Source organism: Phlebotomus papatasi, chromosome 1 (assembly GCF_024763615.1).
Source record: "Phlebotomus papatasi isolate M1 chromosome 1, Ppap_2.1, whole genome shotgun sequence".
In the NCBI taxonomy this organism is placed as follows: domain Eukaryota; kingdom Metazoa; phylum Arthropoda; class Insecta; order Diptera; family Psychodidae; genus Phlebotomus; species Phlebotomus papatasi.
Window position 1 is genome coordinate 69,822,735 of NC_077222.1, and position 16,505 is coordinate 69,839,239.

The 16,505-nt window shown below is 34.5% G+C and overlaps 2 protein-coding genes across 2 annotated transcripts; one reads left to right on the plus strand and one right to left on the minus strand.

Annotated features, from left to right (window-relative positions):
• The first annotated feature begins 9 nt into the window (after positions 1 to 9).
• On the plus strand, positions 10 to 11,302 carry LOC129799307 (protein germ cell-less). Its single transcript, XM_055843063.1, has 7 exons — positions 10 to 261; positions 372 to 671; positions 771 to 991; positions 5,100 to 5,251; positions 5,331 to 5,839; positions 5,915 to 6,133; positions 10,601 to 11,302. Exons 2-7 carry the CDS (start codon positions 544 to 546, stop codon positions 10,875 to 10,877), a joined length of 1,506 nt encoding a protein of 501 aa, XP_055699038.1. The 5' UTR covers positions 10 to 261; positions 372 to 543; the 3' UTR covers positions 10,878 to 11,302.
• On the minus strand, positions 10,930 to 16,445 carry LOC129799344 (uncharacterized). Its single transcript, XM_055843161.1, has 6 exons — positions 16,299 to 16,445; positions 15,912 to 16,025; positions 15,693 to 15,853; positions 15,532 to 15,631; positions 15,411 to 15,461; positions 10,930 to 11,714 (listed from the first exon to the last, which is right to left on the minus strand). Exons 2-6 carry the CDS (start codon positions 16,023 to 16,025, stop codon positions 11,631 to 11,633), a joined length of 510 nt encoding a protein of 169 aa, XP_055699136.1. The 5' UTR covers positions 16,299 to 16,445; the 3' UTR covers positions 10,930 to 11,630.
• Between the last annotated feature and the right edge of the window lie 60 nt (positions 16,446 to 16,505).

A 16,505-nucleotide genomic window follows, 5' to 3' on the forward strand; every position in this document is an offset into this window, starting at 1 on the left:
AAAAATATCTGCAAAAAGTCTGCAGAAAACACTAGCATGACGTCATACTCTGGGCTTCTCATCTGGCGATCATATGGTTTTGTTTTTTATTTATTGGATATTTTGATTTATTTCGGACACATTTTAATCATTCTCCTGCAAAAAATTACACGATAATATGCAAATAGTGTGCATCAATTGGCAACAAGTGAGACAATTTAAGTGTTTATAGTGAAAAAAGTGTGCAAAAATCCAACGTGGTGCCATAAAACTGTCGAAAAGGTAATTTTGGGGCCCTTTGTTGCAAAACATTAAGCCCTCTCTCTCCCGTTTTTTCATCATCTCTACCCACATTTGGCTTTTGTTTACATTTTCATTCGCATTCAACGTAGGGCGTGTACTGGAGCCCTCTCCGGGAATCTATTTGCGTGCAGTTTGGACGACGAAGTGGTCACGATTTCTAGAGTCTCATGCGAGGAAAACGAGACGACTCTGCTACACAGTGATAATTTTGGCCCGATTTCTTTGTGAGGGATTGTGGTTGGAGAAGCTTTAGGTGCTGCAATGGGAGCATATTTGAGCAGTTTCAAGAGTGCCATAGAAGGTGTTGGACTTTCAGCCACTGGAGCCAGAAAACGAAAGCACAGTGAAAGCTCTGATGAATTGCGCTGTGAAGAACAGCCTCTCAAGAGGTGAGAGATGAGTTTTTTTTTTTAATCTTGGATTGAATAATCTCTTGGAGTAGTGATGCAATGGTTTACCTTTTTGCTTTTCTCTCATGCTGCGCGCAGGAAGAAGCTGATGACCACTGCACAGTATGTCTATCAGGTGATGTTCAAGGAAGAGCACAAATCAGATGTGGCAGTCCGATGTCTCGGCCGGACTTGGCATCTGCACAAAGTCTATCTCTGCCAAAGTGCCTACTTTTCTTCCATGTTCGGGGGCTCATGGAAGGAATCCGACCGAGACTTCATCAATATCGAGATCATCGATCCAAATATCAGCATAGAAGGTGAGCTATGCATTATGCCCCTTATGCCCGTTTATACGCTCTTGGATTGAAGATTTATCCGAAAAAATGTTGCAAAATATTCAATTTGTTCGGTAAAAAATCTAAAAAAAAGCTTAAATATTTTTTTTGTCAAATAATAATCTTCGAAAATTACATGGAAATATGTTTAACGTAATCTTTTTAAAGAGTAAGAATAATAATTCACATTAGGACAAAATATAAAAAGCGCTTAAGATTAATACTAAAAAATAAGTAAAAGAAAAGTAAGTTAGAGGGAAATGGGGCTGCTTTGATTTTGGGGCAGTTTAAAAATGAGGCTTTTCTCTAATTTGTAAATGGAATTGAGCCCTATTATCATACAATTCAGCTTCACAATTTGTTTAAGGAGCTAAATTATAAAATGCAGAGGCAGCAAAAATCCTGAAAGCCAAAATTCCGAACGACAAAATCCCAAATGTTCAAAATTCTGAAATTGATGAAATTATATCGCTTCTTGGAAATTACAAGGGGCCCACTCACTTTTTGGCGATTTTGAGGTTTTAATGCACTCAGACAGAGAATTTAATAAAATTTCAGATGATATGAGTCAATAAATTTCGTTATTAGAAAAGTTTTTCAAAATGTTACTCTTTATGATTGCTTGCGCGGTTTTTTTTTTAAAGTCAAGGGGCACAAAATAGATTTATCGTTCAAACTTTTGTGAAACAAGGGACTAACTCAAGCAAGTTGATCCCTTGTCATTCCAATTTCATGAAAATTTACGCATCATTTAGAATGACAAAGAGCTAACTCATAAAAAAACATACTTTGAAAGGTAAAAATATGTATGTTTCGATGTTTAGAATAATGCTCATACAAATAAAAAAAATTAAATTCTTTTTATTAACATACTTAATTGAGATAATTATTTATACAAAGTTGAATCTTTCATGCTGCTCCTGAAAAATGGTTCAGATTGAGTTGGCGCCTTGTAATTTCCAAGGACCGATATGAAGGAAAATGTGTAGAATAATTTCCCAAGGCACAGAAAATTTCCCTTTGCCTCCAGCAAGCGCGTGTGCAATCGTAGCCATGACACTATTAAGAATTCGGGATTTTGGCCTTCGGGATTTTGGCCTATTCTGGATTTTGGCATTCGGGATTTTGGCTTTCTGGATTATGAAATTCGAACGGGATCCACATTATAATAGAGTCCAGTTTAATCGAAAAATAAGATAAAAAACTCTATTTTAAAGGTGCCACAATTCAAATGTGTCCCAGTTCCCCCTACTTTTTGTTTTCTCCTTGACAAAACCGAAAAAGTTTAGGATTTTGATGTCTTTAGAATTTTAATTGAATATTGAAGAAACTTAATTTTTTTATCGACCAAAAAGACACAACTAAAAAATTTTAGTTTACCCGTTCACATTTGATTTAAAGAGATTAATGGAAATTAAATCCAATGACTTTATACATTTAAATTTTTGAAATTTTCATACCAATACATTCCCAAAAACGCGATTTACAAATTACGTAAATGAACGCAATTAAACAATTTCACTATCAAACTAAAATGCACATCACGTTCTTCAGAGGCTATCTATAGTTAAGGTCAGTGATGCATTTAAATTGGAGCCATAAGATTGTGAAAAGCTCAATTTAAATTATATTTCATTTTTTTCTCTTTGAAATGTCGAAAAGCAAAATATGACCGAAAGCTAAAAAATTGTTCAAAATCAAATATCAGTAAAAAAGAATTGTTTAACGTACGATAATTTTCCAAATAATAGTCATAATATAAATAATAATATAAAATCAAATCAAGTAACAACTGGACCCAGTAGGTAGTGGCTAGATAGTAATATATTTAAATAAGAGTAGTAGAGTAATATGTTTAAGTAAGAGTAAGTATTAATGATTTATTTTATGAAAAATGTGGCTCATATACTTTTATGACAGTTCCACTAAAAGTGTATCAAGTCAGTATTACCAGAAATTTAGAGAAAATTGTATCTGAGATTCACTTGCAAAGATTTTGAAGAACAATGACCAAAATTCACCACGGGAAATGTTGCCAAAATTATTATGTTCTATCGCAACATCTACTAAATGCTCGTATTCTTATGGTGAAATAAAAACTTTTTGCCGTTTTTTTTTTTGGACACCAAAAAGTTTAATTTATATTTTCTTGCACAATTTTCAAAGTAGCCCGTGACCCCAATATAGGGATAAACGGTTGAAAATGACCATGATTTTCAAGGTAGAAAGCTGTAACTCAGGAGTTTCCGTTAGAATGTTCATTAGAATGTTGAGGGGCATAAATAGACCAAATGAGGTTGAGATCATGCTTAGGATGGAGGCAGGAGGCGGAGTGGTCCATTTCTTCCACTGTTCCATCTCTCCTCGAATTACTATATTACTGGTTATGTAATAACTAGGTCCTATAATTACTAGATGTAATAGAGTATTAGTAGAAATCACTGGATATATTATGGTTCGGAATTGATCTGGATTGACAGTGAAAAAGGTTAATCATCCTAATGCCGGCTTGAGACTCGAGGTTTAACCCAGTTCTCCAAGATCTCAAAAATCTAAGTAACAAGTAATTTTTATTGATTTTTCAAAATCTAAAAAATCATGCCTTATAAGAAATTAATGGAGTTAAGCCAGATGTAAGGCTAAGCCTTACATCTCAAGCCTGTATAAGATGAAAACACTTTTTTGATTTAGTCCGTCTATTTTTTTTGTATTGCCCAGAGCTTTCGATCCTTATGGGGATCTTCTTTAGTGGTTAAAAGGGCATTAAGATTATTTATTTGTAACGAATTTATTTTTGACAGTTAGTCAAGTTAGGTAGTTTTTCGACAATATTCAAACTCACTAAACCAAATCGTATTTCCAGAATCTTTCTTAGGAATCGTGTGGTTCATGGCTTTCCAGATCATCACCAGTAGGATGTCAGTGTAAAGCGGTTTTTCTTTTTGGAGAACTTTTCTCACTATTTTTGAACTTTTTCGGTGTTTTTTTTTCCTGCGAAAAACTAACTTTTTGTGGCGGTTGATCTTTGCCTTTGTCTCTAACTGAATTCAGTTCTTTTATTCTTTCTGGGCAAAACCAAAAAAGTGTTTTTATCTTAGGGTGACTAACGTTTTTCACTGGCAATCACCGGGGATATCCCTTCGGATATCTATCGATTAAAATAGTCCAAAAAACTGTTTTCCCAAAGTGTCCATATTACCTTTTCAATATTCAGAAGTCCTAAGTTTGCAAACGAGATTTTATAGGGTCTTTGACCTAAGGTTTATCTATATGGCTAAACTGCCCTAATTTCTTAAGACATGAAATTTTTGGAAAATTCTTTTTATTAAATTTGTATATTAAGGGAAAATTATCCATGAACTTAAAAAAAAAGATTAAAATTCAAGAGCTCGGAAACTTTACCATATGGTTTTACTTCTGTAATTTCTTAATAAGAAAAAATTTTGGAATTTTTTTTCTTTGGATTAGTATATTGAAGTTACTTAATCTGTCGGACTTTGAAAAATCGGTGTAACGGCCTTTTTTTTATAAATTTGAGACCTCCAAAGACTACAAGGCTAAATTTCAGGTCTGAAGACTGTACAATACGGGTTTGATATTAGAGGTTTAGCCTCTACATCCGAATAGATCTTTGAATCTAAGCTTTACTGGGTTTTCAAAATCAAATGGAATTATTTTTTCTTATTACCTATTGTCGATCCAGCTAAGCCATATGGATATAATTTAAGGCTTAAATAGGCTCAGGCTGATACTCGAACATGTTTAGCCTGTAAAATTTGGCAATACAGGAAATTTATTCAAAGATTCATTAGTCGAAGATCCTGATCTCCCAGTGTATGACAGTTTGGGATAAATCTTTACTGCAAAATTTTAAAGGCTAAATATTCTTGAAGATTAGCCTGAATCTATTGGGTTCCTTAGATCTGAAGCCTGCATAAAATAATTCACTCTTACGTTTGTTTAGACTTCACTTTACTCGTTTTTACAAAAAAAATACCTGGAATCTTGTTAGGAATATTCTTAGCATATAAACGGGCACAGTAGATTGTGGAATTAGAGCAGATCGATTAAATCTTTATTGCTCTTGTAGCCCTCGACGCCGTTTTTGGCTCGCTCTACCTCGATGAAATCACTCTCAATAAGAACGTGATAATTCCAGTATTGGCAACATCGGCTCTATTTCAGCTCAATAGCCTCATTGAGAAGTGCTCAGAGGTTATGATTGAGTCGATAGATCCCATTGTAAGTAATCTCTCTGAGTGAGAAGAAGAGCTTCATCACCGCGAAGAAATTACTTACCATCCTATATTGTTTTTTTTAGACTGTGGTAGCTTTTTACGAGGCAGCCTGCCAGTATGGTGTTAAAAATGTCCGGGATGCTGCTTTTGAGTGGCTTCAAGTTAACTTTCTCAATTACTACATGAAACATCTGAAATTGCTGAATCAAGTGAATCTGGAATTGATGTACAAACTTATATCTAGTCCAGATTTATTTGTCATGCAGACAGAATATGCCATTTACTATTTGTTGAAGAATTGGATCTACTTTCAACTTCATCCGGGTACAGAAACCAATCCACGTAGTGATCTCAAGGCAGTCATACAGAATTTTTATAACAATCTCAGCAAATCAAAACCATTTCTGGAGACGAGGCTGGGCAAAAAATATGAAATACTCTTCCGGGCATTGCGACTCAATTACCTGCTCAATCATCATCGAGACATTGAAATAATCCTCAAGGATAATATCATACCACATGATTGGATCTATACGCCTATTCTTCAGCAATGGGATGCAATGCTGTGCTTCGATGAATCCACGTACAATGGGTAATTTATCTTTTATTGCTTCCTCTTTTTTTTTTTTTGGTGAAATTGAAATAATTTTTGTGTGGTGCACCGCAGACCTGCAGAATGCGACGAAAAGACATTCGGGGAGTCTTGTATGCGTTGCGGTCGGGTGCTACAGAGTGAGGGCTTCCAGAAGTGGAGATGGACAGGATTCAATTTTGGCCTTGATCTCGTGTTCATTGTAGATACAAGAAATCTATCGATTAAGCGTAATCACCGTCCGGAAAATGAGAGACTTCTGAGTCTTCAAGTAAAGCGACAATTCCTTGCAAGGTAAGTTATGGAAGATTTGGGGCAGAAATGGTGGGGCCTTGTTATAATTAAAATTCTCTTTAAATGTCCAAAATTGGTCATGTGCGCAGAAATATCGTTTGCTAAAGTCTAGAGGTGCTTTCATAATACAGAATTTACTGTTTATTTAAGTTTTCCTCAGCCTGATGCATTGATAATTTCAGATTATTCCAATTATTTACCGCACATTTTTTAAAGCATAATTTCTGAGAAATAGATTTATCTTAAACTTGCGTTTGAAAAATTGAATGATCGTCTATTTCGGCACAGTCTTCTTTTGCCTTTCCAAAATTTGTGATGAATATGTATATCTCTCTTGAATTGTAAATTAGGTTTATTACGGTTTTTTTGGTTTGCGTGTGGTCACTTTAAAAAAAAATGAGTATGGGAAAAATATTAAAAAGAAATTTTTTAATGCTACCTCTTGTTGAATGATCGATGATATTAAATCGATATTCTTTCGATTGACGCGAATGATCAAAAAGAAAAAAATTGTACTCGACTCTTAACTTTTTTAGGGGAAGATGGTTGATCGTCTTTCGAACACGTAAGCCCTAGAACATTGCAATTTTTGGGATTCAAAACGTCATTTTCTTATTCGAAAGGAGGCCGCATATCAAGTGGATATTTTTTTAAAGATTTGGTTAAAAAAATTAAAAGTTGGAAGTGAAGTTATGGGATCAAATCGATTTCACTGGGAATATAGGGTGGAGTAAGTACTTTTTTTGGCCACTTTAAGGTTTCATGTACTTGTAATTTTTATAATCTTTATATAATAAAATGAAATTTTGTACAAAGATACCTTAAAGCCGTTTCTTGGTAATAATGCAAGAGAATTCACATTTTTTTGGATATTTTAGTGAGAAATACAACTTATGCATGTTTCAGTACTTTTGGCCATTTTGTAAGCACTTTTGGCCACTTGTTTCCAATAGAATTTTAATAAAATAACAGAAGAAATAGCTTTCGAAAACTTTCACAAATACACAGCACAAGTCCTATTCTTATTTAACACCAATTATATGTGATTATTAGACTATTTTAAACGACTTTTTGCACATTTTCTATTTGATGTTAAAATCAGCAAAAAGTCACGATTGTTTTTACTGAAATCGGCGAGTGCGCCACGTGTAAAATGTGTGGGAAAATGAATGGCCAAAAGTACTTACACAGCCGAAAAAAGTAAGTTCTTTTAGCCACATCCGATTTTCATTTAATTTGTTAGGAAATCTTATTAAGGATGATATCATAATAAAATTTAGTTAATTAAGAAATGGACTTTCATTGAATAACATTAAATATTTTCAAAAAAAAAATGAAATAATGCAGAACAATTTCTCTTAACATTAACAAGTTTCTTAAGAATCCCATGTTTTTTTTTAGGGATTGTCGAGAATTTCTTTCAATAACTTAGAATTAATCAAATCGATACAAAATCAAATATGGTTTTCTGATTCGTTAGATTAGAGGTCACGAAATAAGACCCATTTTCCTGTTCTAAATAAACTCATAATTGCCTTACAATGTGATTTTACTTTAGGTGGCCAAAAGTGCTTACATGGCCAAAAGGGCTGACTCTACCCTATTTTATAATAAAGCTAAAAATTCATTCCTCTAAATTTTTGATTGATATGTAATATTTATCTTTGGTAAAACGTAAAGGTTTCTTGTTATATTTAAGACGGAATCATATTAACCTAAAACCATAAAATTCTTGCCCTCTTGAATAGTTCCCGAAGGTCTTGATATTCTAATTAAATAACATACTGATTTAGTGATTTTTCAGAAACTAATGGATCATTTCCCTTTAGTATGCAATCCTAAGTCAAAGTTTTCCCAAAATTCTTGCTTGTGCATAAATTAGAGAAGGTAATCTATTTAGTTAAATCTTAGGTCTGAAGACTGCGTAATACGGTCTTCAGACTGGAGATTTAACTCAGTTTCCGAAGACACTATATTTGTAAAATGAGGAAATGCCACGATTTTTCAAAATCTTTTACCTTGCAATATAGTTAAATTACAAATTTTTATTTACAATTTTTTTTGACAAATTCTTTTATTCTGAGACAGAATTTATCTCAGGGTTAGGGTCTTTATACAGTGCGTACCATTACCATAAGGTCACTTTGCAGAACTCAAATTTTTTTTCTGTTTTCGTTTTATTTAAATTTTTTCTGCAAAGTACTTTGAATTGAATTATGTTACACCTGATTTATTGTACTTTTTTTGACATTGCAACGGCTCTCCCATTTTTCCATTGAAGAAATGCTGATTTTTATGGTTTTTCAGTGTATCAAAACCATAAGGTCACTTGTCAATAATCACATTTTCTTCTATATTTTTTTTATATAATTTTTTCCACAAAGTACTTTGATTTGAACCTATTTATAATAATTTTTTGGCAGCGCAACATCTTTCTTAAATTTTAATTGAAAGAATATCAATTTTAAACGTTTTTGAGCGTATAACTACGATAATGTCAATAAATTCTTGTATAATATTATATTTAGGCGAGATAATTTTTATGCAAATCTTTAAAATTAGTGATTCCAGAGTTTTTTTTTATGTATTTCGAGAATGCAATTCGACATACTATATCGATTAAATTTTTGATGAACTTATCTTCAAACTTCCTCCAGGCATCCAAAATTGCAGATTTTAACTCCAAAACGTAAGTGTATTGGCAATGGCAAATATCGGCGTAAATATAGCAATCAAGAATCCCCCAAATATTTTCAATTGGATTGAGGTCAAGAGTTCAAGAGGTCAGGTGGCCACGCCAAGATTTTAATATTTTAAGCTCGGATCCAGTATAAAGATTCTGCGCTCATAATTCTCTATCAAACCCACTAAACAGATTGTTAGGGACAGTTCTAGTTCTCGAGATATTTTTGATTAAACTTACTAAAAAGTTCGATTTTTCTGTTTTCTGACATATATGAGACTACAGCGCCTCTGGTCGAACGGTCTGGTTGAACAGACGAACTCCGTCTGTTCAAAGGATTTATCGGGCATGTAAAGGAGACCAAATTATTCCATAGTGAGAAATAAATCGGTTCAGCAGAATCGGAGATATAGGCACCCAAGTATCAAAAAACGGCAAAAACGGTTTTGCCTAGATTCTAGGCGCAAAAACAAAATGAAATCAAAATGATAAGTATTTTCGTAAATCATTTGACCCTAGCAATAAAAAAAATAGCATGAAAACCCAGGGACAAAATCACTGTTGCACACTGTAATTGATAATAAACTAATTAATATTTAATAGAAGTGTGTAGGTCTCTTAGGAAAACTAAAAGAAAATTCACATTATTCGAAGGCATGAACGTTCAAAGGGAGAGTACTTTCCTCTATAAGAGACATCTGTAATCCAAACCTCGATATACTTTTAGATTGAAAAAAAAAATAAAATAAGATTGAATGAAATTGGCTCGCTGGGATATCTTGCAGTCCGGAAATAATTTTAATGTTGAAAAATCGCGTGTTAGAACAGCGCTATCTTTTTTTGAAACCTTGCTTAAAAAGAGTTAAACTTTAAGCATGAATATAAAAGCGACGATAGTACCACCAGCTTTTTTTATTTTAACTTTAATTTAAAATGATTGTAGAATTTTGATAGATCTCTTAAAAGTTGCTAGAATTATGAAAATTAATTTGCAATTGGGAAATTGCCAACATATTAAACTTGGAAAGGTCTAGCATTCCATTTGGATTTTTGATTTTTTCCTTATCGGAAAGCATTATCATTCTATCAAATTTATTCTTTGATACGCAATTTTATTATCAAGGATATTTTTACAAGTATCCAGGATCTCGAAAAAAAATTGTCAATTTTCGCTTTAAAATTTTCATTCTTCTATCAAAAGAACTTTATTCTAAATAAAAAAGTCAAGGAGATGAACTCCCTCCGGATGCGTCATGGGGTGCAATCCTTTCAGGACAGGAAAACACAGAATTCTTTGCCAAAGCTTTCGGCGCTTTAACGCGCCTTCCTCAATGGTCAAATCAGCGATTTGTCTCTGAAATTGCGCCACACTATCTATCCACTACTCCAAATGAGGATTTACAGGGAGATTTGGGAATTCGTCGCGGAGGGTTCTTCTTGGACATTGATCTGAGGCCAACAATATGATCAATGACCCAGAAGGAGCACTCACGATGAATTCCCAAATTTCCCTCTCATATAATCTGGAGAAGTGGATAGACAGTGTGGCAAAATTTCAGAAACAAATCAGAGATTTCACCATTGAGGAAGGCGCGTAAAAGCGCCGAAAGCTTTGGCAAAGAATTTTGTGTTTTCCTGTTCTGAAAGGATTGCACCTTTTGACGTTTCTGGAGGGAGTTTATCTCCTTGACTTTGCCATGCTATTGCTGCCGTCAGTAATCAACTAAAAATTTATTCTAAATATGTTTCCTGATTCCTGTATTTTTTAATTGTTTTTTTTCTAGAGTAACAATTCTCACAGTAAATGAAAACTCCCAAGTGAAGCGGCGTCAAAGTTCGGGTATAAAAGCTCTAACGCTGGAGAAAAATGAAGAAGTGACTCTGTTGCAGTTTGACAAAGACCTATCGTATCCACTTCTCATATCCATCAACATCCTCACCGTGTCCCCTAGAATACCAGCGGACAAAATCCATACCAAGGCACAAGTGACTTCTGGGAGTTCCAGCGACAATCCCAGTCACCTCAACGAAGTAAATTTGAGTCACAATGATGATGAATAAGATGGTGTTTCTAACAATTAGCGTATGTTATGTAAATTATTAACATGTGGAGTTCAGTTACTCTTTTCCTCAAAAAAAAAGGTATCCTCTTTATTACCTTTTAATATTGTTTTTCATACAAATGAAATTGCAATACGTGAATAATTGTATTTTTTTTAAGGCAATTTACCATGAATCCTCTTCTACATTCACAAAAAAAAATAAAGAAGTCAATTGAGGTGATTTCCTCAGTATATATTTTTGGAAGTGTTCAAGTGTTAGTCGAAGAGGAATCATTGCAAATTCTTTCACACTACAATCGTACAAAAAATCGTGAAATTACAATATATATTTTCTACGATTAAACTTACTTTTTTTTCTTCTCTTTTTGTACTACTAATGCTACCATTGTAAGGTTGCAAAATAAAATGGAATTAACAAGTGTTTCTCATTGGTTGTTATTGGTCAAAAAAAAACAGAGTTACAAAATTTTGGACGGCATTTAGAGATTCGTGCTAATACCTTAAATATCTAATGATAAATCTCATTTGAGATACATTTTCTTCTTAAATAAAATACGAAAAAAATCGCAAAAATTATTGCTAAAAAAATAGATATGGAAATTAAGGCAAATATGCAGTGAAAAATAATCTGCATTGGCGAACTTATTCTCAACACTATAAAACTCTTTTGATTATTTGGAGTAAGTCAAGTTCATCTTGGTATGCTTACTTTCTGTGGGATGTTAATGAGATGTTTGGAAGATTCTCTGCTCTACGGCATCAGCAATTCAATGTTGGGTGATTGAAGTTCCACGAAAATCTGATACTGAGAATAGACGCACATCCAGCAGTAGATCTGAAGCATACATAAAGTTGGTTAATATCTGTCTTGAACTCTTGAGTGATTTAGAGATTTAAGGCACAATTATATTGACCGTTAAATATGAAAATGTTTGAGCCAAGGCACAAACCGCTGTGCCATAAAATCACGATTTTCTTGATCCTTCGTTGTAATTTTTTCCCTTCTAATTAATGAAACATTCTGAAGATTAATTAAATTGTCATAAAAGAACTATTTAATCTTCCCTTAAGTTTTCAAATAAACAACTTAACTAAGAGTCAGCCACCATTATAGTTAAAATTTGTGATTTTCAAATGAGTCATTTCCGTCGTGCTCTAGTTATAAGCTCATTCTTGCCACTCTGTGTACAGAATCCGCTTTTCGGCATCACATGATTCTTGACTAGACATTAAAATGTACATTTTAATGTCTTAACCCATTCCTTACCATGGTATTATACATCATACGCAAATTGAGTGATTTTAGATGATTTATTTCTGGGCAATTGATACTCGAATTCCTATCGGGAATGGATTTTTAGTAACTTTATTTCTTCAGTTACTTGGGAAAAATAGTCCGACAGAGATGAAAATACATTTTGTTATTGTTTTCTTGCTTCGCGGAAGGTCATGCAAAATTTTTGCTCAAAATAGCGGACGGAAAATTCGACATCCCGTCGAATTTATTAAAATTGGCCGTTTTCTTCTTTCCTGATTTGAATTCTGGTTGCCAATTTGTTTTCTTTGATAGTTACTCTATCTAAAGCATTAGAGTTTGTAATGAATTAATGCACAGAATTTAAATTCAGTGACCGTTAAGACGTGTGTTTGAGGGCGAATCCCCGCGCCCCCATAATAGATAATTTTTTTTTCTTTTCAAAAAAATTATCTATTAATCTGTAGGAAAATAATCCCAAAATATGAAAATTCTATCTCAAGTACTTCTGGTACATTGACTGAATGGGTTAAAAAACATTTAGCCAAGACACATGCCATAAAATTAAAGAAATTTCCTATAAATATTTTTTGTGGACACTGATGGCGGCTTTTTGAATAAAGTTGAGAATTTTCAAAAAAATCCTTTTTTTATTGGGAAACATGAAGTGAAATTAGTCGTATCTGATATTCGTCTTTGCTAAAAATTCATTTTTACGCCTCTCCCGTAAGAGCAAAAATAGGTTTTTATAATCTCCCCCTTTGATTTCATCTATTTCTCCATTTTGGAATATCCTAAAATTTCTTAAAGAGAAAGAGAAGCGACCCCAAAACTTGAAATAAAATCTAGTTTCCTCAATTATTGTGTTTTTTTTCTAAATATTGTTCTTCAGTAGGTGTGTGTGTCTAAATAAGTTTTGTGAATAAATTTTAAGGCCAGAATGAACTTTTTTGCCAAGAAAGAATATGAAAAACGTTCCGTAATGAAGTGCAATGCTAGTAAGTGATAAAATACCAGTGAAAACATGAATTTGAGATTTTCTTTAAGTACCGTTGAGTACTTTTTAAACTTTGGTTTTTTAATGCTCGATCACTGAACGCTATAAAAGTGTGGTACATATGAAGGAGAATATTGTTCTTAATTTTTTGGTGGCCCACACGTGATTAGAGATCAATTTGCTGAACAGTTAGCAAATTAAAAGGGTGGCAAAGTGTCCCAGACTTACCAAAGTTCTCGAACTCGTGACTTATGCCCTACCTAAACACACTTACGATTTAAGCCGAGAGATGACTTAGTGGAAAATTATGAAAATGTGGTTTAATCATTATTTCGAATATAATTACGCTAAGCCGTCTCTCGGCTAATCCTTAAGTGTGTCGAGGCCCTTAGAGATGCTATACTATACCTCAAAAGCACTTTCGCATAATTTACCGTTTACTGCAGAGGTGTGCAAGAACCGTTTGAAACCGAACAATCGTCAAATGAAACGTACGTCAATGCTCAAAACGCTTTGAACAAACTTACATAATTTTGACGTTTATTCGGTTTCAAACGGTTTTTGCACACCCTGCTTTATAACACTCTACCTTCCCTATGAATTACTTGAATACTTGAAAGATAATTATTTTCAAAGTTACAGAGATTTTTAAATCTCAAAAATCCTATAATCTGCATGTAAAATCTCAGCTTCAAATCGTTCTATTGTAAAATCCTACTGCGAGTTATTCGTTTCTTATTCTGAGCGGTCGATTATCGCCTCAAATTTCATACATTTAGGGGTATTTCAAAAATGTTACACAAAATTATCTCCTAGTGGTAGGCAATGATGCATAAATGTGTTTGTATAATCCCGGAACTCTCTGTAATCTGTCTCTCGGCTTAAGCCGACAAACGGTTTAGTGGGAAACTGATGGGAATTTAGTCAAATAATTATTTTGGTTATAATTACGTTAAGTCGTCTCTCAGCTTAAGTCGTAAGAGTGTCTAGAAGTGCATAAAAACCTTAAGTCTGAAGTCCGTATACAGGGGGTCTCGGAATTATGCATTGGATTATGCAAACACATCTAAGCATCTTAGCCATTTTGCCTACCACTAGGAGCTAATTTGTGAAATAATTTTACTGCTCGAACTCCACGGAGAGAGCAGTATATAAATTCATTGATTTTTTCACCCCCTCAAAATTTTCACCTTCCACCCCCCTGGGACCACTTTTGTCAACAAATCTTCACGTTTCAGACGATTCCTGAGAAATGCCGTCACGCTGTTTGTCCGTCTGTCCGTCCGGCTGTCGCCAGCTCAAGAGGCCAAACGGTAAGAGATAGCGACTTGGGACCTTCGGGGCACCCCCCATAAGTCGACCCAAGGATCGTTAACATGCCCCTCATTTTCCCCCCACCGCTCCCCTTCCCCTACAATACCATGTTTTTTTGGGATTGCTCGAAAACGCGTCGTGGGATTTTTTTTCTTTTTTAGATATCTTTTAAAGATTACCCAGGCGGACATTTCGTCCTTAGACGAAAATACCGTTGAATCATTCCTAATAACGTTTTTTCAAAGTCAAAGGTTAAAAAGACACTAGAGAGCGCATTTATCAAGCAAATGGGGTCATGTTTGTGCTCGTTGGAAAGGTCTTGGAACTTCCTATAAAACTGAATCGGTTCCAATCGGTTCTGAACCGGTAAGGAACCGGTGCATAGTCTATAACTAATTCTTATCCGAAGATCGATACTTTTAAAACAATTTTGGAGGATTTTTTGAATGATATATGAATCGGTTCAAATCGGTTGAGAACCGGTAAATGGTAAATGATGCGAAAATACTTTTGCAGTATAGCATCTAAGTCACGAATTCGAGCATTTCGCAAAGCCTGGGACGCTTTGCCACCCCTTATTTGAAAACCTCCTAAATTAAGCTTTTTTTGAGGAATTAAATTTGAAATGAACTTCTTATGAGCCGTTGGCGTTGAAAATAGCCCGAGAAATTGGAGTCAAATATATTTGCATATTCTACGGCGTTTTTGTAACTTATTGGAAACAAACCTCCTGAGGGTACGCAAATTTTCTGTATGCATATCCATTTCACGCGATTTTTTTCAGTCCAGAAATATATGCATAATACCGGGACCCCCTGTGCCCTGTATAAGCCTTTCTGGACCTATCACTGGAATTTTAAACGTTTTTCACTCATGAGTTTCTCATCGTTCTCATAGGACCAATATGTGCAAATCGTTAACACTTTTATCCCTTTTATCTTAGTGAAATAAGGTTTATAACTTACATTGTATGCCATCCAAACTGCATTCACAAGACTGGCGTAGGTAGCTTCGAGCTGCAATTGAGAGATGATAGGAAATCAGTGAACATTCCTGTCTGACAAAATTGAAAAAAAAATAACTTACGTAGATATAGTAGCCACCAATGAGCCATAGGCTGAAGACAAATTGGAAGAGGATGGCAAGTCCGCAGAGGAAGAGCCAGGGAAGCATCCAGCCTCTTGTCCTGCAATAAATTATCTAAATTTAACTTTCCTTATAAAGAAAATTCTGGTTCATTGACTTACGTGATTTTGATGCCATAGTACACCAAATAGGATGAGATGATGAGAAGGATAAAGTAGAAAATGAAGAATCCTCCTACAATTTGCATGGAACTGCGGATGTCCGTTTCAAAGAGAGGTGAATAGAGCTGTGTAGAATCTCCTCCTAGGAGCATGTACACAATCTGCAAGGAAGCAGAATCCTTAGACATGTTCGGAATAAATTTAAAAAGTCGTAATTACCATTGTGATCAGGACAACACTTATGGCAGCTGTGTAGACGGCAACTGCATAGCTTCCGGATTTTACCGAATTTGTCCAGATACACGGAGACCAACAAGATTCCAGGAGAACCATCTAAAAGAGGATAAATTGCCTGTACATCAATTTCTATCTCTGCTTCGCAGATTTTGCAGCAAATGTCATTCAATAAAAGGCAATTTAATTGATGTTTTTGTGATAAAGCCCAAAAATAGAGTGCAGAAGCACTCGAAAACAATGCAAAAGAGCATCGCCGGACACGCCTTGTTCCACATTAAATCATCTTCATTCCGTGGATTCATCACTCGCCTGCCACGTTACATGCAAATTCCGGGGCTTTGGATTCAACCTTCCAATGCCATTTCTTACCTTTTACTTTGGTGATGTTCCAAAAGTTGATTCAACAGATTTTCACAGTACAAAAAGGTGAGAAAATGCGTGTAAAATGGAAAATATAAACAATCGGGAGGGCAAGGAACACAAACGATACAAACAAACACTATAAATTTCCGCGAGATGGCGCACAAGTCAAAAACTGCAGGTCTGTAGATTTTTATCTGCAGGGTGGGGTAAAAA